Source organism: Clarias gariepinus, chromosome 5 (assembly GCF_024256425.1).
Source record: "Clarias gariepinus isolate MV-2021 ecotype Netherlands chromosome 5, CGAR_prim_01v2, whole genome shotgun sequence".
NCBI classification, from domain to species: Eukaryota; Metazoa; Chordata; class Actinopteri; order Siluriformes; family Clariidae; genus Clarias; species Clarias gariepinus.
Window position 1 is genome coordinate 7,528,480 of NC_071104.1, and position 25,855 is coordinate 7,554,334.

At 39.4% G+C, this 25,855-nt stretch overlaps 1 protein-coding gene across 4 annotated transcripts in view; it reads left to right on the plus strand.

Moving 5' to 3' along the window:
- The first annotated feature begins 650 nt into the window (after nucleotides 1-650).
- slc39a10 (solute carrier family 39 member 10) overlaps nucleotides 651-25,855 on the plus strand; it is a 30,645-nt gene continuing 5,440 nt past the window's right edge. Inside the window, exons 1-8 of one of the 4 annotated variants that reach the window (XM_053496724.1) lie at nucleotides 651-777; nucleotides 12,153-12,230; nucleotides 15,506-16,777; nucleotides 16,871-17,039; nucleotides 22,926-23,101; nucleotides 23,259-23,432; nucleotides 24,567-24,687; nucleotides 24,825-25,094. In XM_053496724.1, coding sequence (XP_053352699.1) covers nucleotides 15,527-16,777; nucleotides 16,871-17,039; nucleotides 22,926-23,101; nucleotides 23,259-23,432; nucleotides 24,567-24,687; nucleotides 24,825-25,094 — 2,161 coding nt within the window. In that variant the 5' untranslated portion in view covers nucleotides 651-777; nucleotides 12,153-12,230; nucleotides 15,506-15,526. The other 3 variants (XM_053496726.1, XM_053496725.1, XM_053496727.1) reach the window with 3 other exon arrangements.

Sequence of the window (25,855 nt, forward strand, 5' to 3'; positions counted from 1 at the left end):
TTTGCATGTTCTCCCCATCCAGTGTGTACCCCACCTCACACCCTAAGTCTCCTGGGATAGGCTCCAGACACCCCACGACCCTGCCTACGGGATGAAGCAGTACACACAGAGTAAGTAAGTGAGTGAGTTTAACCGAGGGAAAAGTTGTAACAGGCTGAAAGCAGCCGGACCGAAAAGACTTTTGATTAAGACTCTGTATGAATAGAAAAACTGTTTCCAAGTAAAAATAGGAAGATTTTACAGAGTTTGAAAACAAGATGAAATAAGATAGTCATTGCCTGTATGAACAACACTAATATCCATGATTCATGTAAAACATTTCAAATGCATAGAAACAAGAGGAAGCTGAATAAAATGTAAATCAAATAAAAAACAAATTGTTTACTATTCCAACATACATAGTCTAACCATTTTGTTGTCATTTTTCTGATAATTCTTCCTCCTTGTTTACTGTATGTACTAAAGCACGACAAACAAATCCTTAAATAAGCCTAAGAGTAAAGAAGGAAATAAATATAAATGAATAAAAGCTGCAGCAGTGCAGGTGACACGGTCACACACTTGTGCGCGTGGGCTGCGTCACATCTTGTCTACGCAGTTCGCGTGCCGTTACACGCTAACGCCTCAGACCGTGCGTAAAAGCGTTTGGTGAATGTCGCTCCTGCGCCTCTCGCTGGCCTTTCTGTGCGTTTCCGGGTCTGCTGCGGCGCCTGGTGCTGTGTTTTTTTTTTTTTTTAGTACCGAGCGGAGAAGAGATGCACACGGCACTCGAGTGAGGTAACTATATAAAAAAACCCGCGATTTTGTTTTCACACACTCCCACAACATGGACCCGAGCGGCGTATCGACGTGTAGCCAGCCGGTGGCCTTGTATATCTATTCGAGTTTATTTCATATTAAACGATAACACCGAGGCGGAACTGTGGAAGATCCTGGGCTTCTCGAGCTCGCGCCTCGTTTAAGCGCACATTGCGTTGACGTGTGCCTTTACGGAGCCCTTAGCATTAGCCTAGCCTAGCCTAGCTTGGCTTACGGTAGCGTTAGCCGTCGTCCTGTCGGATGTGATTTTATTACGATGTTTGTTTGCGGTACTGGCTGCCAAACCAAACGGGTCTAAAAACGAGAAAAGGCGCTAACGTTTAATACAAATTGTTGTATTACGTTATGTTACGAGTGCGTATGTGTGTGTGCGCACGCACGCTCGTTCATGCGCGCTGTTTCTCGTGATCTTTTTGATAATTAGCCTTAGCTAAAGAAAAGATGTGTTGGCGAGGTGAGCCAGGCAAATGAATAAATAATAATAATTTAAGTATTAAACTCTGTTGTTGATTATTTTGTTTCGAAACTCTGAGATGAGGCGGATGGTGATGATTGTGGTTAGCTAGTTTAAATGGCTTGTCTTTACTTAACCCTTTCAATGCTTTCAAATGTATAGTTTTATTTAGATTAGACTTGGAGTTTCTTCTTAAATGAGTTTTACCATAACATATTTGTGTGTGTGTGTTTTAGCGTTACTTATTGTAACTAAAGGGAACTTCCTAACTTTTTCTGCCATGTGACTCCTGCTAATTAGGTTAAACTTAAAATTCTGTAAAAGTTTTTGATACTTGTATTTTTAAATTATAAACTTATTCAACAAATGCATATTAATCGTTTGTTTGTCTTTAAGTCTGATTCATCCTCTTCATTTTACTAATTTTATAAACATTTCGAAATCAATTATACGGTTACTACAGCCTGGGCTGTGTCTCAATCCGAGCACTTTGGAATAATGGCGCGCACCAATTACTAGATTTATCATTATGTAGTATAGCAGCGCAGTGGCCCTATCTAGTACACTTATTCGCGGATGGGAACGAGGCCCGGGACTATTTCTTGCCACATGGTTTTAGTGGTGTTGGTCACTAATTACAGCAGGTTATTGGGATTGTGTCTAATCCTGTAAGTAGATGTAAAGGTCATTTATTTACATCATCCCGCATTCGTCACATAGTTTGGGGGGTTGTATTTTTTTTTTTTTTTTTCAATTTCACCAGAAATGATGTAAAACACATGTGACATCACATTACACATAAAACAGGATGTGTGAAATGTCTAAACTTGTTGCTTTACAATGCGTCACAGAACAGATGGATTTAGACCAGTTGTACATGTATTGAAGTTTGTGAAACATGAATAAATACTATACTATCCTCATACATGTACAGCAAGGTCAGGATGTGTGTTTGGCACGTTTTTCTGTAAACTGAGATGCCAGGAAATGTGTGAGATAAAATCTTGACTATGGGATGCGCAGAATGTCTTATCTGCTTGTGGGTGATGAGCGCACAGCTGCTGCGAAAGTGCCTCGAATGTCTCTATACTATATTTCAATGAAATTGAACCCTTTTTCACTAAATCTAACTTAATATGCCAAACATCCTCAGCGCGACTTCTGTTTGTAAGCACACTTCATTGTTTCTTGTGTCCCAAGTGTTAATTTAAACACTGTTTGTAGATCTTTTGTACCCGGTGTCTACCTGTACAATATTAGTATGGTTTGGATGTGATAAGATTTCCTGCCATGTTTATTAAGTAACGTTACGAGACGACATTTTTGCTATACTTGGGACAAATTTTCTGTATGTAATTGGCTGTACCAAAAGCAATGCAAAAGTGGTCACAACTTTTTTTTTTTTTGGACTAAATTTGTCCGTAGGGTGTCTCTTCTTCTGTACAAAGGTACTACTCAACATAGTCTCTATCCTCTATCTGCATTTAGACCATTATTGACCTCAATTCTTGAATTCTCTTTGTAAAATTTTCTTTGTCATAGACAAACAAGTTTAAAGAAGGGGAAACGCGCATTGAAGACAAAGGATTTGAAACTTGGGTTCGATGATGGTGCAAATACATTGCTTGTGATGGAAACGGTGTTGGTAAACTCTACTTCTCTAAGGGATTATCAACACTGAAACCACCTGTGTCGGTTAATAAAAAAATAAAAAAAACTTTATGCAAACATTTTTGCATTACTATCAGTACAGCCCTTGTTTATTCATCTCATTGTTTTGCGTTGTACTCCTATGGTGATATAACATGTATGTAAGCTTAACCTGTGGTAAGAATTCAATAAGTTACTTAAACCCCTGCAGAAGCATTAAATGGAAAGATGATATAACAGGATAAAAAAAGTGTTTGACGGTGCTTATAAATAGTAATCTCGTAACACAGTGTAAGAATCTATCTAGTAATGAAAAAAAATCACAGCACTTTTGTAAATCGCTCTGGATAAGAGCATTTGTACAAGTTCTCTTAAAACATTTTCAAATCAGGGCCCTGGGTTCGTGTCGGAGGACAGTTAACCCATTTTATAACCCTTCATTTTGATAAGTGAGGATCATTCTGTACTCGGACACGAATCAAATCAGATATGGAAGCCCTTGTTTTGTTCCAATGACTGCAGATGACAAAGTAAAAAAGTGCTTCCTGTATTCTATACTGAATAAAAAAAGTACAGAATCTCTCAGAATATTCTGGTGTCTTTTCCACATGTCCAGACAGGGTTATGTATTACTTGCTGCATCACTACATTGTAGGCTATACAAGGTAAAGTATAGGGTACCAGAGACACTCTGGTAATACTGACATCACTCCATTCACTCGTGTAAGACTAAGCCAGGCTTAAGATGCTTGGTCAGAACAAGATATCCTGACTACAGCGTGTTCCAGGATGGTATTATGTCACTTTCTATAACAGTTGGTTCCAATGTTGAAGGACAAAAAAAAATTGTGGATTTTTGCACCAATAATTTTTCAGTGAAGTGAGAAACTCAAGTTCTGTAGTTTGGTCAACGAGCTGCATGACAACCCTAGGAGACTTTTTGTTTCGGACGCAAAATTGTTTGTACAAGAGGTAATCTTCTATGCAGCTGCATTTCGAATTGTGGAGGCAAGTTAGACCAGGCATGGAGATTAGTTTTATATACACCTGGTGTAAATTTCATGGTTTTCTCTAGGTGTGTGGCGCTTAGGGGTTTTGTTTTTCCCCCCAGTGTAACTTGTGTCCAGCAGGAGAGGTTTAAACACTCAATTTTCTGTACAGATTATAAAAATTATTGTATAGCAGTTCAGCTTAATTAACTTGTGTGTGTATAATTATTTCCAGACACCTGCACTAATGTGCTACTGTTCATAAAAGAAACGAGCGCTAATCAGCGTGTACGAGAATAACAGAACTCCCTTTTACCGCAACCTTCATCATTATTGTTTCTGAAAGGAAGTTGTGTAATTGATGCTTTATAAATTTTTGTCTTATTAGCATTTCTTAAATAGAGGATTAAATAAGACTTTCAGTTACAATTGATTAAAGTCATTTATTAATCAGCATTGTATATAAATATTTAATTAAGCTATAGTTTTGAAATAACCTGAATAATTTTGCCTCGTTAACAGACTTCTGCCAATACCGTAAGTTTTTTTTTATTTTTTAAATTCAGCTGATTTTCACACGCTTTAGCATATTGGTACCTTTCCGAAATACTCCTGCTGTGCACATCACTGCTGCTCTTTAATGGAAATAATGAAATATTATAAGCTCAATGGATTCAAGATATGAAACAGTGAGCATCACTTTTCAGATTTTAAGTAAAGTAATGTCAATGTTTGAGTCAAGCTAAAATACAATTTCCTCACTGATTTACAAAGTTTCAGAAAGGCTCATCACCTATAAAGTTTATAGTGCATTCCTGACTCATTTACTTTTAGTGACTCCTACAAAACCTCAAAAAAAGGTCAAATCGATACCAGATACCAAAATGATACCAGTGCTAATAATAATAATAATATTTATATTCATCCATTGTCAAGTGCGTATGTGCAGTCGTGCCCCATGAGGGTATCAGTTCCAGCGGGAAACTCCAAACCTCCCTTTTCTTGCCCACCTCAACCAACTCTGACTGAGTTCCCAGGCCAGTGTGGGGATATAATCTCTCCACCTAGTCCTTGGTCTGCCCTGTGGACTCCTCCTAACTGGACGTGCCAAGAACACCTCTCCAGGGAGGCGTCCTGATGGCATCCTTAAGCCAGCTACCCTTGTAAGAAAACCCATTTCAGTCACTTGTTTCTACGATCTTGTCCTTTCGCTCCTGACCGAATACTCACACTGTAAATAAGGGTAGGAATGAAGATCGGTAGATCGAGAGCTTTGCTTTTTAGCTCAACTCTCTTTTCATCCCAATGTGCTTGTTTTAGTTCTCCGCTTTGTTGAATTACAGTCGAGCGTTGTGTTGGTTAACTTTCCTCAAATAAGTGCTCTAACGAGTCTCTGCACATTTCATTACCTCTGGATGAACTCCAGCTCCGCTCTGTGTTTATGAGCTTTATGAGCTGCGACAACAGCCGATGCGGTATCAATGCAGCTCAGTGTCTTGATTTATTAGTACGTCCTCCACGCTGGATGAGTTGGGACACCACTTCATCACCAGACACATACGTGTTCACACACTCCTGAGTTCCCTTTTGTTGTTTTTTGTACACTGCTTTCGTTACACACACTTGGAGTATGCAGACAATGTGTTTATCTGCAATAATTGCTACTATGACGATACACACACACACACACATGTACAACAGCTGTTTATTTACTGGAAAGCTAGTTTAAACCCTAAAATTTATTTTTTTTAACTTTTTAAAAATTAAATCTGTAGTTTGTGTGTCTTTTTTTTCCCAAACACAAGTGTTATTGTCGTGCCCCTGGTGCTTGACTAAGCAGATTTTGCACCAGTGTGATTTTATTCGCTCTGTATCTGGCTCCCGGTGCTTTTTTCCTTGTACACCAGATGTGCATGCAGATGTGTTTTTCAGCATTCATTTCTGCGCTTTCTAGTTTAAGTAAATATAATGCATAAAAACACTAATTTAAATCTATCAGGCGAACTCAATATTGATCAGAAGTTGCCGATCAAGTAAGATATACAGTCATGTTCAAAAGTTTTTTTTTATATATTCTATGTTTTTTTTTTTTGTGTGGGTGTAAAATAAATATCTTAAAAGTCTTAGTATTAAAAGTCTAATGATAAAAATACAACCGCAGATAAACAATGACATGTAACTTTGACTCATCCATTCCAAAACCTTGATTCTATCCTTTTTTTTCCTAGCCATTCTGATGTAGATTGCCTGGTGAACTTCAGATCATTGTCTTGTTTTTTAACCAAGATGTAGCACATTTAAAATACTCTGATATACAGATGAGTTCAAGGTTGTAAGTTGCCCAGGTGTTGTGGCTGCAAAACAAGCCCAAATCATCACCCCTGCACCACCACCAGGCTCGATGAGGTGTATAGCAGGTGTATAATGTGTTTATGCACCAGTTTTTTTTCCAGAAGGTCTAAAACATACTTGGGGTTGTAGTCGTCAGAATGGGCCGGCATTATATAAAAAGAGGGCTTTATATTATTTATAACAACTTATGCAATATGATGAACTAAGTTTTGTTAAATTTAAACCAACTATACAAACATGACTTAGTAAAAAAAAAAAATAGCATATAGTCACATGTTTTTATGGTTGTTTTAGGTAATTTCTGTGACCAATAATAATAATGCGTGCATTTTTAGTTCTGCATTTTTGCAATGTCATTTCCATATTCCTGGAGCAGTACAGTTTATACGGTTTAAAAGTATTGACAACTTCGGTTCTACAAAAAAACAAGATTATTATTATTATTAGGGATGCACCGAAAAGAAATTCTTGGCCGAAGCCGAATAATAATGAGATGCTTGGCCGAATACTGAACGCGGTGTTTTGAAATTTTTTCCATTTATTTTGCCAATTTATATTAATAATTTATTAAATAGTAAAAATTTGCTTTTTACTATTTTATGTTGCTTTTCAGAAAAAATAATCAAATAACAAAAATACAATTTCTGAATATTTATTTAACACTGAACATTTTTTTAAACATTCCAGCAGATATTATACAAACAAAGCAGAATATAACTTAAAATAAATAAATTAGTAAAATAAAAAATTATTTTTATTTGGCCATCTTTGAAGCCGATATCTTAGGCCTATAACTGACTGCTGAAAGAATGTAACTCTGTATGTCTACAACAACAAATGTGCATTAAATAGTGCAAAAAATGTGGATTCGCTGCTGCTGTTGCCGTAGCCGCCGCCGTGTCTTTCTCGTATTGTTTCAAAACTGGCCAATACAATATTAAAAAAGGACAAAAAGCAGGATTAATTTCTATCTGTGGTATGTATAGTCCAGAATAATGATGGTACAGAGCAGTTAAGCCTGAGGTTCACAAACTAGAGCACATTTGATGTACAGATAAAGACATTTATTTATAAAGAAATGGACAGCCAGCTCTGTTTTGTTTTATTCAGTTGTTCATTTTATAAGTTAACATTACAGTTACGGCCCTAAAGATGTATAGCGACGTTCAGGCCTCCAGAAGACTTTTGTTCACAGTAAGAGTTTTGTTCTCAGAAGTTCAGTTTGTTTTCCCTCCAAAAGAAATTGGCCACAAAATCTTTTGCAAATCCACAACAAGAGCGAAACACAGGGGAAACAAAACTTCTTCATTGGTTAGCTTAGATTTCAGGGCATTAATTAATAAAACAAAATGTATACATTTACAGCTAAAATAAATAAATAAATGAGTCAGTTAATTGAGTCACATGTTAAAACGTGTCAGGGTGTACAGTACGTGCTGTCTTTGTTTTTGTGTGTTTAACTAAGCTGATGTGCTGCACAAGCAGTAAATGAGAACAAGTTTTACTTTCTGTCTAAAATCACCAGCTCCTCAAAAAATCTTTAGTTGTAACGACTAAGTGGAACCACTTTGAGGGGAAGTCCAGAAAAACGCAAACCCATGCAGAGAATAATGGCTTTATGAGCAAAGTGCCAGAATACTGAACAGAACGATGTATTAATATCGCCAGACTGAGCAACAGACGTTTTGTTGCGTTTAATCTCTATTTTACAAATTCTGCTCCCCTACAGATTTTTCATTACTAACACTAAATAAAGTATTGGCACCCTGGGCTTTGTTTCGGTCTCTTATCCTCTACCTAATAAGAGCCATAGGAGGACCACCGCATGCCTTTTTAATATAAAATGAACCCCATGTCAAGCTAAAAATAATTTTTGAGGTGAACTGTACTTACCGAGTGCCTGATTATAGTATAGATGCTGCTATTATTTATCATTATAATTATATATTTGTTGTTCGTGTTAATTTAGTTTCCTCATTAGTGACAGAACAGAATTTAATGTGCTATGTAATGTTATACTCTACGCTTATCGTTGTTGGACATCATTGTTGTTTGTTTACTAGAATGATGGATGTGTTCCTCTTCTGATCCTCCTGTTTTTACCATTTTTTAAATTTCAGGTTTAAATTTGTGCGTAAAGATGCACTAGGTGTGCGGGTGAAGGTCGAGCACCGAGCTTAATATTCAGGATATTCAGATATTTTTCTCACATGATAGTAAGATAACCTGGTTTCAGTTGTTAGTAGCTGGTTTAAGGGACCATCGGACCATGCAGCCATGGAGCAGAGCGTCCTAGCTGTAGGTGCAGTTTAGGTGACATGTCGACTTCACCAACGACTTTTCTACATGATTCGAGCCGAGTCCATTTTGCGGCAAACATTTAGAGATGGGCGTAAACATCGATTCAGTTATAAATTATGATTTCTTTGTGTGGAAATATTTTTATGGCGTTACATTATTAAAAATCGCACATTAAAGAGCTTTTCTCTTTAAACTTTGTAGGTGAATTAGTCTAAAACCCACTCATTATACACGCTTACACCCGTCTCAAAACACCACGAGTTTAATTACTCAGCAAACCTTTTTAAAGGTAAAAAATTGTAATAAAATTAATGCATACACAATAGCAATTCGGAATTTTTAATCGGATCAGCACAGAGGTATCGAGACAGTATCGTGTCTGGTGGTCACCGATGTTCATGATCATGCAGAATGCTGACATAAAGATGCCTCTTAAATCTTTACAAACGTAACGTAAAAATTTTTAACAAAGTGACTCCTGCCATCTTAAACTTCAGCCCTGTTTGTCCAAGCATTCCTAACGCAAATGTCCACAGTGCCCTGATGTCTTTACAGCATGTGGTCGCCCCTGTAGCTGATTAACCTAAATCCCCCTCTCCACCCACTACTATGCGTCCGAGTCCACCAACTGCGCCTTTATAAACCCAAAAAATGCATCGAGTTGAGGGAGTCGATCCTCTGCACGGTGCTGTAGAGGAGCACGTAAAGCTGATCTTCTCCGTCCTCCTTCTTCTTCGCTCCAGACACGTCTCCGGGTGTAAGGTATGCACTCTGCCCTCGTCCTGGACACACACGGATCCGTCGCGGCCTTGTGAGGAATTCGCTTGAGCCGAGTCACTGATGCTTTGCCACTTTTAAAAAAATGTGTTGCTTTCACTCTCCAGCATTTCATTTTATTATAGGTTTGTGGATTTGTACTGCCTGTGGAAAAGGCCTGGAGATTTCAGCTCGAAGGTGACAGTCAGGTCAGAAGCAGCGTCTTTGGAAAGCGGTACTGTCTGTTAATGCTGGTATTTTAACATGTTAATAGATCTTTTTTTTCCAGAATAGTGTGTACATCTTTGAGTTTTGCATTAATTTACAGAGCATGACGTCTGCTTGTTGCGTGCTTTTGCGCAAGTTTATGTTGTTTTGTCGTTTACACACGAAATCCTCTGAATCTTTCAGTGTGTTTTGACAGGTTAAGCTCGAGAGTCCGATCCCCTCTGACCCTGATAATCTTGCTGGTCATCTATCTGGGTCATGTGTGTTTGGTTTTATGGTGTGTCTGTTTATTTTAAGGTGTGTGTGTGTGTGTGTGTGTGTGTGTGTGTGTGTGTGTGTGTGTGTGTGTGACTGAAGGATCAAGGATATTTGGGCTTGGCTCTCCACACCCCAGGCATTTCTTTTTTTCTGGATCCATCCTCTAACATTCCCAAAGACAGGTTGGTCTCTTTAGACAGCTGGGATTCAGTGGATATTTCAACCTCATGACCTTCAGGTGATCTGAATTTTATTCGGGAAATTTTTCAGATAACCGAGTTAGAACTAATCGATCCAGGAGCATCATGGAACGTTTTTATTTTGCCTACTTTCGCTCCATTTCATAGATAGTTTTAGATGTTTTAGATATTTTCTCCAGTCATTTGTATTACAGCAAGATCTTGCATGAGTTCCTCGACTTTGACACTTTTTGTATTGAAGTATTAAATAGAGGGAGCCGAGTGTATGGAACCGACAGAGTACATCGCGCTCTCTGTATCAATGCAAACCCTGATTAACGGCAAGTTCTACAGAAGTTCGGTCAACTAAATCCCTCGAACATCTCCACTTTGCTTAATTTTCCCAGCCGTCGCAGAGCACACATTGTTTCCTCCCTCCATCTGCCATTGTCTTCCGGCGCATCTGCTCGTCGTTCCTGACCCTGTGAGGGTTTCCCAAAACATATCTACATGATACACATTCAGAGAGCTGATCGCTCATATTGGACTTCTGTTTTGTTTTGTTTTTTTCTCGACCGGACAGGAAACGGATTGCTCAGGCAGGGTGATTTCGTAAGGTGTGTAGTCATACGTCAGGAAAAAATGAAGGAAGAAAAAAAAAAGCAGTCAGACGTCACTGTCTTGCGTGTGTCACGTTCATGATAAAAGGCTGTTTACACCGATCCCGGAGAGAAGGGACTATACCGGTGAACATGAATCAGATTTTCTTCCCGGTTTATAAACAACCTCATGTCCTAGTCACTGCATCACATCACATCGTTTAATGTGTGATGTACAAGGTGTCTGAAAACTCAGGAGGAAAACATCAACTTTTGTATTCGTTATTTATAACATACAAGTTCATATTTCATTTCTATTTACTTTCTCAGCCGCTGTAATTTGTTAATTTTTTTATTTTTTTCTTCCAATTTTTATTCCATGTATTTGAGTTTGATGTATTGGCTTAACGTCATCTCTTTGTATTGTGAATGTACCGTTGTTTTAAATAGAAGTCTAGATGATACTTGATTTTTATATTTTTCGTGCACAAAATGTAAGCTTTTTCAAGCTAAAAAACAAAATCATTAAACTTAAATTTCAGTTTAAATCAGTTTAGCTTAAAAAATGCCTTTCCATCTGTGGACTGAACAAACATGTCAGCATGAAAGACTTCTGTGCTCCATGTCTACGTTTTTCAGGTTAAAATTAAATCAATCAACCTCGAACTGTCTGTATTTGTACGAGAGCTAAAGTCAGGAAACCATGTTGGCCCCCGATATCAGCATCTTGTTTTGGTGAGAAGGTCCTGGAGAGGAAACCGCTTTATGATGGATCAGATCTCATGCTTTCCTTTCCAAAGTTTAATCACCCATTTGGATGATTGATATCCGTAAACTCGCAGCTCAGAAGGTGTTTATACTGTGTTTTATATATTCTTACATGCCCGCCTGCTGGGGTCTGTCTGTGTGGGTGAGAGAGAGAGAGATTGCTAATTAAACAAATGAAGCAGGGTGTGATTTATGGGATAATCCAATCGGCTAATCGAGACAGATTTACTAAAGTCTCGGCAGTCTGGGCTACGTGTAGAGCACTGAACCAGGGATGGACTTGTGCCTGCAGAGATGGGGAGAGCACATGAGAGTCATATGAACTCAGCTGACTTAAAGACTTTGGGAAGTGGGTTTATATATATATTTTTTTTTGCTATTCTCAAGGATATGTCTGATCTTCTTGTGTTTTTCATTCTGCTATGACTTACAATAAATGAAGTTTCCACAGAATTAAGTTTGATCCTTCTGACCCCTCCCCCTCCGCCTTTTACCAGAGGAAGCGCTCTTCGTGCATATGTTGCACAAGTGCCCGTGAGAAATTTTTCGTGTCCGACTCGGTTCCATGCATTTCTCCTTTTCCACAGCCCGTGCTTATGGAGCATGTACGCCCAACAGCATGACGCTGTTTCGAAAGAGCAACTGAACCTTCCGTGCGTTCTCCATTCATTAGTAGCGCAGCTGTGTGTGTCATACGGCACATACGCACTTATGGATTTGTCAAGATTCAACTTTATGAGATTAATAAATGCAACAAAATTAATACTAATACCAGAATCTGGTTTTGCTCCTTGTTTAGATTCAGACAGAAGTGAAGAGCTGGGGAAACCATCTTCAGAGCAGGACCGGGGCCAAAGTGGCGGGCTGTGGATTTACGGTATGTTCTGGTAAATATTAAGCAAATGTGAAATAAAATGAGTTTTACATTCAAGTCTTACAGTTTTGTTGGATAAGTTTTCTTAATACAATTGTCCTGCAGTGCTTTCAGCAGCTCCTGCCTCTTGGCTCGGGGGGATGTTTTTAAAAGTTAAAAGTGTCTGCCTGAAACTTTTGCGTCTCTTATTTCATCAAAGGTCTTAAGCTCCCTGATTTCACTTAGGCAAATACATTATGCATTATGTATGTTATGCAGAATGAGCAGCTAAAACATTTTAAACAGGTACCAAGAGAAAAAGGAGGTGTACATCTGTGCGAGGTTTCAAGCAAGTACTTGGATCTGAAGCTAATGTGACAAAAGAAAGGCCTTGTTTATTTACAGCATTAATTCACTTTTCTTAAATATCTGCCTGGTCAGAGGTGTGTCAATTTAAATCAGTCCGTTTGTTGCTTTCTTTTGAGGAAATAAATCCGGTTGTACAGGTATTCCCCGACTTATGAACGAGTTCTATTCCGGGAGCATGTTCGTAAGTCCGGTTTGTTTTTAAGTCCGACAAAGTGAGTTTGTACGCCTATGACATGGATATACAATGTAAAGCATACCAACTCATTTGATTAAATCTGTCCCTTTTCCCCACACTGCCATTATGTTTGCCTAAATCGCAAGGGGAATCCTGGATGCCGTTATGTCTCAGAGTTGTTTTCTACTGTATTGGACTGTGAACTTTTTATTATCTAGTTGAGGATTTTATGAAATTAGGATAATTCACAATCAGGATAGATTTACAGTACAGACATTTTCTAATATCGTGCTCCCGGACAGAATTATTGAAACCGGTGAGGCCGACTCATTTCTCTCTCTCTCACACACTCACACACTCACACACTCACACACACACACACACACACACTCTATCGGACTTAAGACATTTTATACATTCATTTACACACTGAAAATATTGTATATAATTGTAAATATAGGTATCTGGTGCACTGCAGGGTCTTTTTTTGGAGCTGTACATGTGAGTTACTTCCGTGATTGAACTAGAAGTAGAACCACGGTCCGCTCGTATCTGCAAAAATTGGTATCGAAGACTACCTGTATTTGTTAGGAAGCGTCGCAAGCAATTACAAACGCAAACACTAGCTATGTGAGCGAGCTTTAAAGCCACACCTACTTCTACACACGTAGTACTAAATTGGAATGCATGTAAGATTATTTGGAGCAGTGAATAGATACAGATAGTGTAATTATGATCCACCTCAAAGGGGCCATGTTTAAGTCTATTCGAACAATAAACTCATTCTTTGTTTGTAGCTGCTTGAATGGAATGGACGGATGGAGTCAAAGCCTTTAGAGAGACGTACGTAACGCACAACACAGTTAAGGCTGTTGGAATGATGAATATAAACCTATCTGGTGCTGAACATGTGACATTTCTACAACATCTCTAAGCCTCAAAGAAATGCTCTCAGCCCCGGTCATCCGCGCTCACTTTTCCAGCAGATTCCGGTCTGAGCTGAATTGTCTCATGATTTAAAATTGTTTTTTTTTTTTTTGGTTCAACACGCGCTTATACTAGAAAAACCCCTTTCGCAGGTAACAAAGAGCACATTGAGCATGCAACACTGCAGCATTTGTGAGGCAGGATTGCCCTGAGAATATCCTGAATTATTGCCCTATCCTATCTCCTCCAGGGTTCAGAGGTCACTCTAGTTGCATGTTTATAAACACTGTTCAGGCGAGCTCAAAATATTGCACCAATATTTGAAAGTGAAAGCCAGATCTCGCTCTCGTGTCTCTAATTTGCTTGAGCTCGTCGTTCGGGAAGCACACACGCCGAAGACGGTGTAAGTACTACACTTGACACACCGAGGCAGGGGAGTCTCGTTGAAGTAGCTTCCTCCATGTTGTTTTTTTGCAGCCGATCCTTACGAACGGTTATGATTTCATTTATTTATTTTATTAATTATTTATTTATTTATTTTCAACACTAGCATGTGATCTAGAGTTGTGCTGGTGACACTTTCATGATTTCTGTCTGCTTTGAAGTGGAATAAAGAAATATTTAGGCAGCAATCTTTTCATCCTAGCTTAGAAGCGTACTGCCTGAGGTTATCGCTGACCTCAAAGTGTGTAAGAGGTTTCTTTTTTCTTTTTTCCCCTCCAGGAAGAACAGCATGATACTGATTGTGTCTTGAACGATAGCAATTTGATAGAAAATTTCATCTTTCAATGTGATGTAGTTGTGTGAAAGAAGATTTCTGTGTTGCATCTATATTCCTCCAGGTCGATCCGTTGTTCTGAAATGAGACCGCCGGATATCGACGTCTCTGCCGCACCGTCACCTTTTTATGCCGCTGATCTGGAAAGAATAGACTGTCTATGGGTTCTCATTCAAGACGCCGTTGGCTTCTTTTGCTCCTAATCCCTTGACGCACCTTGCACTTATCCACTGCAATGTCTTCTTTCTACCAGAAGATTCTGCCACAAAAAAAAAAAGAAGTGACATCTGTTTTCCTGGCTGAAGTCTTTTGTGCTACTTTTGTGTCACTCGTGCCTCTTTTAACGTGTCTCCGTCCCCAATGTCAGGATGTTCAAAGTGGAACAATGTTTTTCACAGGAAACATCTGTCGATCATGCAGTTTACTCTTTTTTTTTTTTTAAGTTAGAAGTTTATATCCTAAAGTGTTACATTAGATCCAAGAAAAATTCCTAAGAAAAAAAACGTGTAACAGGGAATTTAAGCGAATATGATTTGTAAAGGTTTTTTTAAAAAAAAAATATTTACAGTTGGAACATTTACGTTTCATGAAAACGTATAGCGCTGTTTGAGCTCATGGAGATCTAGTGTTTGTGGTGGTATTGGCATGGTTGAAAATTCCTGCTAGTATGATTAAAAATTCCGTAAAAAGAATTATGAAAATCCTGAAGTTTCTTTTTTTTATTCTTTAATATTATCATCATAATAATAATTGTTATTATTGTTATTAATAATATTTTGGTAGTTAGTTTGCTGATACTTGACCTACCTTGCACTTAAGTATATTTTAATCCTTTTGTGACAAAGCTCTTCTGCGTTCATTCTTTATTGCTACTGCGAGACAAAAGACAGGACTCTTGTCTCCATCTGAAGTTGTTTCTAGATAACCCACCTGGGGTTATGTCGCTGCTTCTGGTTTTGTCATTCAATCCAAGAGATGATATACATTTCATGTTACATGAAGGCATTTAAAGATAAAGAATCTTGTTTCTTGTATTTGTTGTCTTTGCAGTGGTGTCGCAGTGAAGAGACGATGAGAGTTCACGCACACACCAAGTTTTGCTTTTTCTGCGTCTTCACCCTCCTCTTCCATCAGTGCACACACTGTCATGAAGGTGACCATCACCACCACCACCACCATCACCATCACCACCACACTGATGACCACGACCACGACCATGTCCACAATGACCACCAGATATCAAGGGAGTCTTACGTGAGCCCACGAGATCACCCAGCGCCCAAGGACCAGAAAGAAGCTGCAGAGCAAGAGCAGCAGTTCTACATCCAGCAGCTGTTCCGCCGCTATGGCCAGCAGGACCGGCTCGACTTCAGTGGCTTCCAGAACCTGCTGCTGAGTCTGGGGTTAGGCGAGGTGCGAGTGGTGGAGCTGGACCATGACAACTTGGGCCATGACCACGTTGCCCACCTGGACCTTCTGGAAGTGCAGGAAGGACTGCATTCGCATTCAGCTGGTCATTCACACCCGAAGCATTCTCATCACAACCACCACCATCATTCTCATGGAGAGGCTGATGGAAGCTCATGTAGCCCCAATGTCACTGCAGTAGCCACACCTACTGCAGAGAGCAAGCCTCACGGACGGAAGGGTGAGCACGATCACGACCACGATCAGAAAACTGACACTCGAAGCGTTGAACACGATCACATACACAACATTCACGAACACTCGCATGATCACTCACACGACCATGATCATGAACAGGACAGTACTCCGACTGAAACCCCCGACCATGACCACGCACAGGACAGTCTTGAGCGCTCACACGTTCACTCACATGACCACACAAAGAAACAAACCAGCGAGCAAATGCAGGAAACCAATGACCTTACCGCATCATCTTTAGAAAGCACCTTCCCCAGTAGCCATGAAGACAAACCACAGCCTCATCACCATGGCCATCACCACCATGAACACCCCCACCCTCATCACTACCACCACACTCCAGATCAAATGAGGCCTACACAGATGACCTCGCCATCCCTTCAGATTAGCAATTCAGAGGTGCTTGCTGGGCAGCCCTCCGGCCAGCGTCCTACCTCTACGCCCAAGAGGTTCAGGAGGCTAGAAAAGGGTAAGGGACAGCGTGGACGAAGCAGCCCTTCCATGAGCCCTGTAGTGGAGGATGAGCTTGACCATGAGCATCATTTGCACCATCAAGGACCATCCAGCAAAAAGAAACGCGCAGTACCAGAAGAGCTCATGAGTTCAAACTCCTCCTTGGCTGGTCGGTTTGAGGACAAGCCTCACCAACATGAGGAGGTAGCCCTAGCCCACTCGACTAAATATTATTGCTGCAAACGTTTAATTCATCATGAACCAAATCTCAGTCTTTATCCTGATCTTGTGTTTCAGTGCCTAAATCTTACCGAGCTGCTGCACCACTACGGCTTGAGTTCCGACTCGCTCATCTCGCCAGCGCAGTTCACCTACTTGTGCCCCGCTTTGCTCTATCAGATAGACAGTCGCCTCTGCATCCTCCATTATCACCAGGTCGACGTTCAGGAAGCGCCTCAGATCTCAGGTACACGCTCGCGCTAATAAAACACCACAGTCCTCATTATTGTGCGCTCTAGGGCTATGTATCAGACGACACCTCTCTCACACCTGCACTGAAACTGATACAGCACACTCTGATCCAGTGTTCCGAGCTGTTCGACTTTTTCCAAACATAATACGTGCAAACTCAATCCCACTCAGGAGTCTATGCAAAGTTTCACTACATGGGTTACTCATGTGGTGAACAAACCTCATAACAGAACAGCTTTGCTGATATCTGAGCCAATCGGCTGAATCCCGTACGCCAAACTGAATGCTTAGCTAAATTCAAGGCTTTCATGTATAAATTATTTATGCGCCTATCCAGATTCTTTGAGTTTAAACATGTAAAAACATTAAAATTGCATAATATATATAGAAAGTTTGATTCTGTTGAGAATATCTAAATATCACAAGTAAGGGGATTTTCCATGGCACAAAAAGAATAAACATTTTACTACTTAAAAGTTCACTGAAAAGCATAAAAAATTAAAAGCACGCCCAGACCTCATCTAACAAGAGAGTATTTTCTGCATCCTATATAGTATTAACTCGATTTGACTGATTTTTATTTTGTCTTTTGTTGATCAATTCAATTGATTGAATTCAATTCAGGATCAATTCACACTTATTTTTAATTATATAGGTAAACTTTGATATTTATATATATATATATATATATATATATATATTTTTTTTTTTTTTTCGTTTTTTTTTTTTTTTTCGATCGCACAAATCTGATGTTTTTCAGACCGGATCTGAGTCACTTTTATATTTTCTATTTTTAAATGGATACATGGTCATGTGACTTCAACGTTCATGTGACTTTTTGCTAAAATCGGATCCATTATTTGACATAAATGAGCCTTCATACAAACTCACCACCCAGTGAGTGACCAATGACCTATCGATGTGGACCGATGTTACAACTACAAATGTGAACCGTCATGAAAAATCAGAATTAAACACTGCGGACTGTAATGTAAACACAACCTTATTCGATAAAATTGATGAAATCAATAAAACTGTACCAGAGCTTCTGCAAAAAATGCAAATTGCTCTCATCTTTCTCGGTTTATGAGATCATCGCTCTCTCCCGCTAGTTTAAAGATTATGGGAGGTTGGTGAAATACACAGCATTTCAGTACACATTAGATACATTTAATAGGTTTAAATATTTCCTTTAGTAAATTAGACATTAAACATTAGTGCTATTAAATGGAACAATGCCCTTAAAATGACATTCTGCCTGGTTTATCCTGTGTATTATTATCCCTAGATACTGGAACACATTATCTTATGTGTACAGTATTTCGTTCATTTACTCAATAAGGTTATCTTAGGTCATGTACTGTAATATGGTGTTTAAATGACATCTAAACAGCATAATGTCTGATTTTTAAATATATCAGCAGGGGCTATATGTACTAATATGTCATTCAGCATGAACAGGTTAAATATACGAAAGCTGAGTGTGTGTTTTTTTGTTCTAATCAATGGCATCTCCTGGTTTGTTTAGTCTGGTTTCTTTATCATCCTTTACATTTTATCAAAGGTTTATAGCTCGCTGTAATAAAGTAGTAAAATCATTTGACTCACAACAATCGCCACACAGATGGAGATCGACGTTACAGAAATAACCCTCTGGAGGAAACATGCCAAGCTTTTCATGTGTTTACTACAAATAGAATAATCCAGACAAACATATGATATTAAAGATGACTACACAAGCCCCAGTGTAGTGTGTACGGGTATCGGGGATATTTCTGCTTGCTGAATTAATAGTCACATTATTTTAATCCTGGCAAAACGAAACAAAATGTCTAAATGATTGTGTTAATCTGATTTGATATGATGTGTGAGGGTTCAGCGTGAATGATGCCTTTGTCGTTGGCGGTGTGTTCCCTGAGGAAAGCGATCATATGCCTCACTCCGCCTGTGTGGGTGCGTACACTGGAGACTTACATCTGCACAAAAAGTTATTAATACTGAAGTTGCTGGAGATAAGGTTGTGGTGTTGAGATGCAGACGCAGATAATCCAAAAAAAAAAAAAAAAGCTGAAACCTGAGCTCAATGCCTGTTGTGAAGATCCTTCATTTTTTTTTTTTATTTATTGGAGTTTTCTCTCGATTTTCTCCCGAATTTAGCCGTGTCCCATTCCTCCCCGTCACTAGGGGCTCCCACATTGAGGCTACTACTACCACTCAGTCGGGAGGGCTGAAGACTATCACATGTTTCCTCCGAAACCACGTGACGCATCTTTTCGAACTGCTCACTCACGCACTGTTGGGGGGCGGCATAACGCACTCGGAGGACAGCGCTTCCCGCTCGTGTGAGCTCACAGACGCGATTGGCTGTAGAGCCGTGATTAATGTGGGAGCACCAAGACCCTCTCATCCCTCCCTTTTGGGAGAGCTCGGCCAATCTGCTCTCTCTAGACCTCCGGCTGCAAGGGGTTACGGCATCACCTGGGAATCGAAACTGTCTAAAAGCTTTACATTGGATGACGGTGGCGTAGAAGTAAGCATTGTTGTCTCGTACCTCCAGGGTGAAGGGTCCGATTTCCACCTCTGGTCTCTGTGTGGAGTTTACATGTTTCCTCCGCGTATTCCAGTTTCCTCCCACAGTCCACAGACATGCAGATTAGACTAATTGCCGTTCCCAAAAATTCCTCATAGTGTGTTATCATAGTGAATTAGCGTGTAAGTGTAGTATGTGCCCTGTGATGGATCGGCACCCTGTACAGGATGAACTAGGATCGACTCCAGGCTTCCCCGGGACATCGTACAGGATAAGCGTTATAGAAAACACTTATGAATGAATTTCAACATGTATATTTGTTAAAACTTAAACGTATTGTGCTTTTTTTGTGTGTGTGTTTTGTATTGTTTTGACACTGACTGAATTATTATTTAAAGTTGCCGTGTCTATACATTGAAGATATTTGCCAATAAATAGTTAGTGTTAATGTATGATGAGTAATATAAAACATCAAGATGTTTTTTGGAGCTTTTATCTGCCTGTTTGTCTGATCTGTCATGCGCTAATTAGAAATTTAAATAGAAAATACTCTTAAGTCACAAAAAAAAAAAATATATATATATATATATATACGACTCTGAAAAATAATCAGATGGCATTGTATATTTTTTTTTAAATAAGCACTTATGCTCCAATCTGCACAATAAACGCAATCTCGCATCTTCTTTCCACCGCTTCACGGTAACGCAATTTTTTGGTAATTCCAAAATGTAACAGATGCCGCTGTACATTTTAAATAAAATTTTATAAAATAAATAATAAAAAATAAAAAAAACGCCTATAAGAGTGTGCAATTAAATTAACACGTAAACATGTGACATATTAACATATGACCATGCAGTATCATAATTCGATTATCAAAAACAAACGTTACAAAATTGTTTTTAAACTAATTAAGGGTAATCCAAAAGATTGCTCAGCACTGCTGTAGACCCAGCTTTTTTTTTCTTTTCTTTTTTTTTTGTACTCAACTTTTCTGTCAAAATATTAATTCATAATCCATTGTAAAGACATAGATAGACCACTGATTCACACACTGACCAGTGATAAATTAATTGATATGTTTAATTATTTGTTCTAGTCATTAGAAGTTGGGAGAAGTGTGTCGCTGTGTGTGTTTTACGGGGCACAAGCTTGAGGGTGCTATTTATTAGGCCTGTATAATTAGTGCTGTGTGTCAGTGCGTGATTGCTTTTTCCTCCAGAGATAGTGTGCAGCTCTCCTAAGCGAGTGTCAATCCTTTACAAGTTTATAGTTCATAATTTTCTGCTGTTCCCTTCAGAGTAATAAAGTTTTAGCAAAAAAAGGCATAATTCTTTTCTCTTTTTTTCCCGATGGTACATATTAATTAAAATTTTCAAATTGTGGAGTCGCAAACTCTAATCAGTATTGTTGTCAGTATTATGAGGTCTATTAACACCTTTTTTTCCCCCTGAACTTAATACTTATTCAAAAAGCAGAACTCTGCGTATTGTGTTGGAGTTAAGAAGCTAGGCATTTCAGTCTAATAAATGAATTAATAATGACCTTGCGCTAGGAACAGGATCTGCAGTTGTTCCAAACAGTATCACTCCGTCCCCTCTGTGTATGACCTTTAAAACTTTTAAATAACTCTCATTAAAATACAATTAAGTGATTGCCTAATGAAGTTAATTTCGCTCGGTACAGTCGATTAGCATTTCAGCATATTAATCAGGGCTTCCATTGTAAACTTAAAACCATATCCTGATTGTCTACCTTAGTCTACACTTGGAGTGCTTTCAGTAGTTTCAAAAGTCTGGATTGGAGAAAAGTCAGGAGTTTAATTTGGTTTGGTTTCACACACAAGCCCTATGCTCATGGGATTAGTGTTATCTGGGGACCTTCTGTGATTAAGGAATGAACAAAGCACCCAAAATAATAACAAAGCACTCCAACGCAGTCTCCATTCTTCGAGGAAGATGGAAAAAAGGCACACAGTGAACAGAAACATTGAAAAAAATCTCATTAAAAATAATAACATTCGCACAGGACTAATATTATCTCTGGACCTTGGTGTCCTGTGTAAAATGGTAAGTCATCTGTGGGAGAATTTTTTCCTTTACCATTTACAGGCATGGCTGATTTGCATAATTTGTTCTCTGAGCGTACTTGTATATCAAAGCACATTTCCCTGTAGGAAATAATGGAAACTCCGACGATTTGTTCCAGAACCCAAAAATATTTATATAAAATGCGCATCGGGGTGTGTGTTTTGTTGGCGCCTGCGTGTAAATGTAAAGACAAAAGGTTGTGGGACGACTTTCACAGACACACACACACACTAACGGAAACAGTGCTCTGCAGGGAAACTTCTTTAACAAGTACACACACACGGTCACATTGTTATAGTAATCTGTACATCAGATGTTGACTTTACAAATGACACACACGCACTGAGACCGAGCATGAAAGACAATTACCCATAATCCAGTAGAGTGGGAGAGAGAATAACTATTGTGTCTCGGTTGTGATCATGTGACGCTTGACAAACAAAGTGTATGCATACTACTCGTATATCAAGACCAAGTCAAAATTTATTTTAAAACGTTGCTCGTCTTGCAAAACACTCGCAGACTAAAGGTCCACTGTATTTTTCAATTTATTTTTTGTCTTTATTGATTAGAAATATAGTGAAATCTAAAAAAAAAAAAAAAAGGTTTCATACTCAGTTTGTGTATCAGATCCAACTCTGTTTATCTTTTTTTTTTCTTGCTAATCGGTCCAGTTACCCAGAACACACATGGCACTTGTGGCAGCGCTACAGCTCTGGTCTTTGGTTAATGTTTTGCTCCTCAAGGCTTAGTTGGGTTGTTTGTCTCTCTGTAATTAAACTGCACCGTAGTTCACATGAGAGCGGATGGGGAACACCTCGCTCATATGCTCATACGAGTTGTTATGGAGTGCGAATGCCGTGTGCTCTGTGTGCTCGCCTGCACAAACAAACCACACTGGCGTGTTCTGTTCAAACAGAGTAAATAACTGCGACCTGACATTATGATCAGAACGCATTATTATTATTTTTATTCACACACTCGGTCAGGTGAAATGTGCATATGTGAGGTAACATAAGTGTATATATGCTACAAGATCACGTCTCTAATGTAAGTTGGGCTTTGCATTGATGTTCATGAAACTCCGCCCCCAGGATCTACCACACCTTGATTAACCACTACTAACTTTTTTTTTTTTTCATATATCCTTAAAGTGTTTAAAAATGTGTCTGTTATCCTTGTAGAGTAATGACCTGCCATTCAGTTAATGTTATTTACATTTCAGCAGTACTGAGTACACTTGCTCTTGTTATTGCAGCATGGATCTGGGTGTGGGGCTTCGTGTCCATCACCGTGATCAGCCTGCTGTCCCTGCTGGGCGTCGTGCTGGTGCCCATCCTCAATCAGTCCTGCTTCAAGTTCCTGCTCACCTTCTTGGTAGCGCTGGCAGTGGGCACGCTGAGTGGCGATGCCCTCCTCCATCTGCTGCCTCACGTAAGACCGAATGATCTTTCTGCCTAAAGAGGCTGAGTGACATGTGTTTAATGACCACTGATCGCGCTACGTTCTGCGATGTCGGGCATAGCCCTAAAGCTCGGGGGTCACGTCTTCTGTCACAGTGCTTTGAGTTTGTGTATTTTTCCGTTTTTAGTCTCAAGGAAGCCATGACCACAGTCACGGCGAGCACGGGCACGAGGCTGACGACATGGATCTGCTCACAAAGTTCGACGGCGTGTGGAAGGGTCTGACTGCGCTGGCAGGAATCTACCTCCTGTTCATCATCGAGCACTGCATCAGGATGATCAAACATTACAAAGACCATGGGGTACGAGGCTATTTCAGACAGCACAGGGGCTGCTGTGTAGGGCTGGGTCGAGGCTATTCAAATCCAGAATCAAGACAATAACTCATCAGTGAAGGACTGAGAAAGAGAGAGAGTGTATAGTGTGGGGTAGAGGCATAAAAAGGACAGATTATGTCAGGCACAAACACGGCCTAGTACAAGTAGTGTGTGTGTGTGTGTGTGTGTGTGTGTGTGTGTGTGTGAGTGTAAGAACAAAGGATCCAGTATAATTGTTGGCTTTAGGATGAACACTGTAATGTATTCAGCCTAACTGGTTATATGATGAAATAAACATAAATATTGACAAAATGGAAGGGGTGTTCGATTCAAACCAGGACTTTTGATTGTGCAGAATACCAGGACACAGTTATGAGAGTAAAAACTCACTTTATTACTCTATACAAACCCCTGATACACTAATGCACTTATCCCAGCTTTTTTCCCGTGCTTGGACACCATCAAGGTAGAAAGTTTTCTCGGAACGGCCATGATCGGACTGCCTGCTTCAAGTCTGAAACTCTGGTCAAACGAGGAAATGGCTGTACGGGGGATATGGCAATAAATCGCAGCCGAGGTCCTGTAATGTGCAAGTGGTATTGGTGAATGATTGATTGTGTGTACAGTTTATACAGATGCAGAAATGCATCTCTTCTGCAAGTCGGCTATCCCTCGATTATTGACGATCAGGTGTTCCCCTTTTTGCTAAATATTCACAGGAACGACTTCATTTACAAGGAAGTTCATCACAAGTCCTGGTTTGATTGGTTCTAAAACCCTTTATATAATGAGATTTACTGCTACAGTGGGCATTTTGCCACAAAGCAGAAATAGGTTTCCTTAACTAAGGTCTTGCATTGATTTTACTAAAATGTTAGTATTGCTCACTTCACTGTATTATTTCCAGTTTAGTTAATCCAATATCACTATTTAACACAAAGAAGCATTCAGCCGTTTGTAGACTGATTGATTTACTGCTGGTTGAAATATCCAGAATTAGAAGAAAGCATCAAAAACACACATATCACCCAGGTATTCTAAAAAAGAAAGGACGAAATGTACAAAAATGGGTGATTGTTGTTGTTTTCCTGAAGTATTCATATGGTTTTGCTTGCGCAGGGCGGCTTTTGTCGGAGGAAAAAGAGAGGTGAGGATGGGAAGATCGGGAAAAAGCTGTCAGACCACCAACTAAACAGGCGTTCAGATGCGGAGTGGATGCATTTAAAACGTTTAGATGACGGTAAGTCCCTTACCAGGACACTTAAAAACTAGAAGACTTCAAATGTGATTTTAGATCTATTGCATTTTGCAGACATCCTTTGAGAAAGCCTTTTTTTTTTTTCTAACTGATTCAAAAATCTGCTTTTTCGCAATCAGCTTCCCAGAGCGACACGCCGATGATGGAACCGCAGCCTCCAGATTCTCCCAGCAAGACTCCTCTGGCCATCACGGACACGGAGCAGCCTGCAGCCGCAGAGGAAACCAGCAAGATGGTCAAAACAAAGAAGCACGGCCACGGTCACGGCCACTCACATCAGGGCCACTGCCACTCGGAGAAGGAAATGAAAGATGCTGGCATCGCTAGCATCGCCTGGATGGTCATCATGGGAGACGGCATGCACAACTTCAGTGATGGGTTAGCTATAGGTAAGGCTTGTTGAAATGTCAAGACGTTTACTGTATGTTTAGACTGGAAACAATGACAAAAACAGTAATCAGCACAAATGCCTGTGTGAAATCTGGCATATTAATATATAGCCGTGATAAAGAATGCTGGAAAGTAGAGGTGAATATATGACAAATAAAAATATCTGTGGGAACAATATATATACAGTAAGAAACAGTCAGCAAAGTAGAAGTGTATTACAGGTTATTTAATCAACACTTAGAGTTAATTGCCGAACTACCTGCCAACTAACACACAGTATAAATGCAGATCAATTCCTGCTCTCTTTCACCCAGATGAGGATGGGTTCCCTGTTGAGTCTGGTTCCTCTCAAGGTTTCTTCCTACTACCATTTCAGGGAGTTTTTCTTTCCACTGTTGCCCTCGGCTTGCTCACCAGGGACCTGCTCATTTTGATTCATACACATTCAAATTCCATACAAACTTAAATAATTATTTTAATTGTGTAAAGCTGCTTTGGGACAATGTCAATTGTTAAAAGCGCTATACAAATAAAAAATAAATTAAAATTGAGTTAATTAATTGTTCTTTTAACTTGTAATCTAATTATCTCATATCAAGGTTTATTGTGACCTAATAAATAACTCTGTTGATATTAAACCATCTTGTACCTCAGCAAGGTATAAAGCTCAAATCTGATTGGTCAGAAATTGTGCATTATTTTCATTTATCAGCAACAGATTGGACAGTAACTTTGGCTGTAACATGAATAGTAGGTTTTA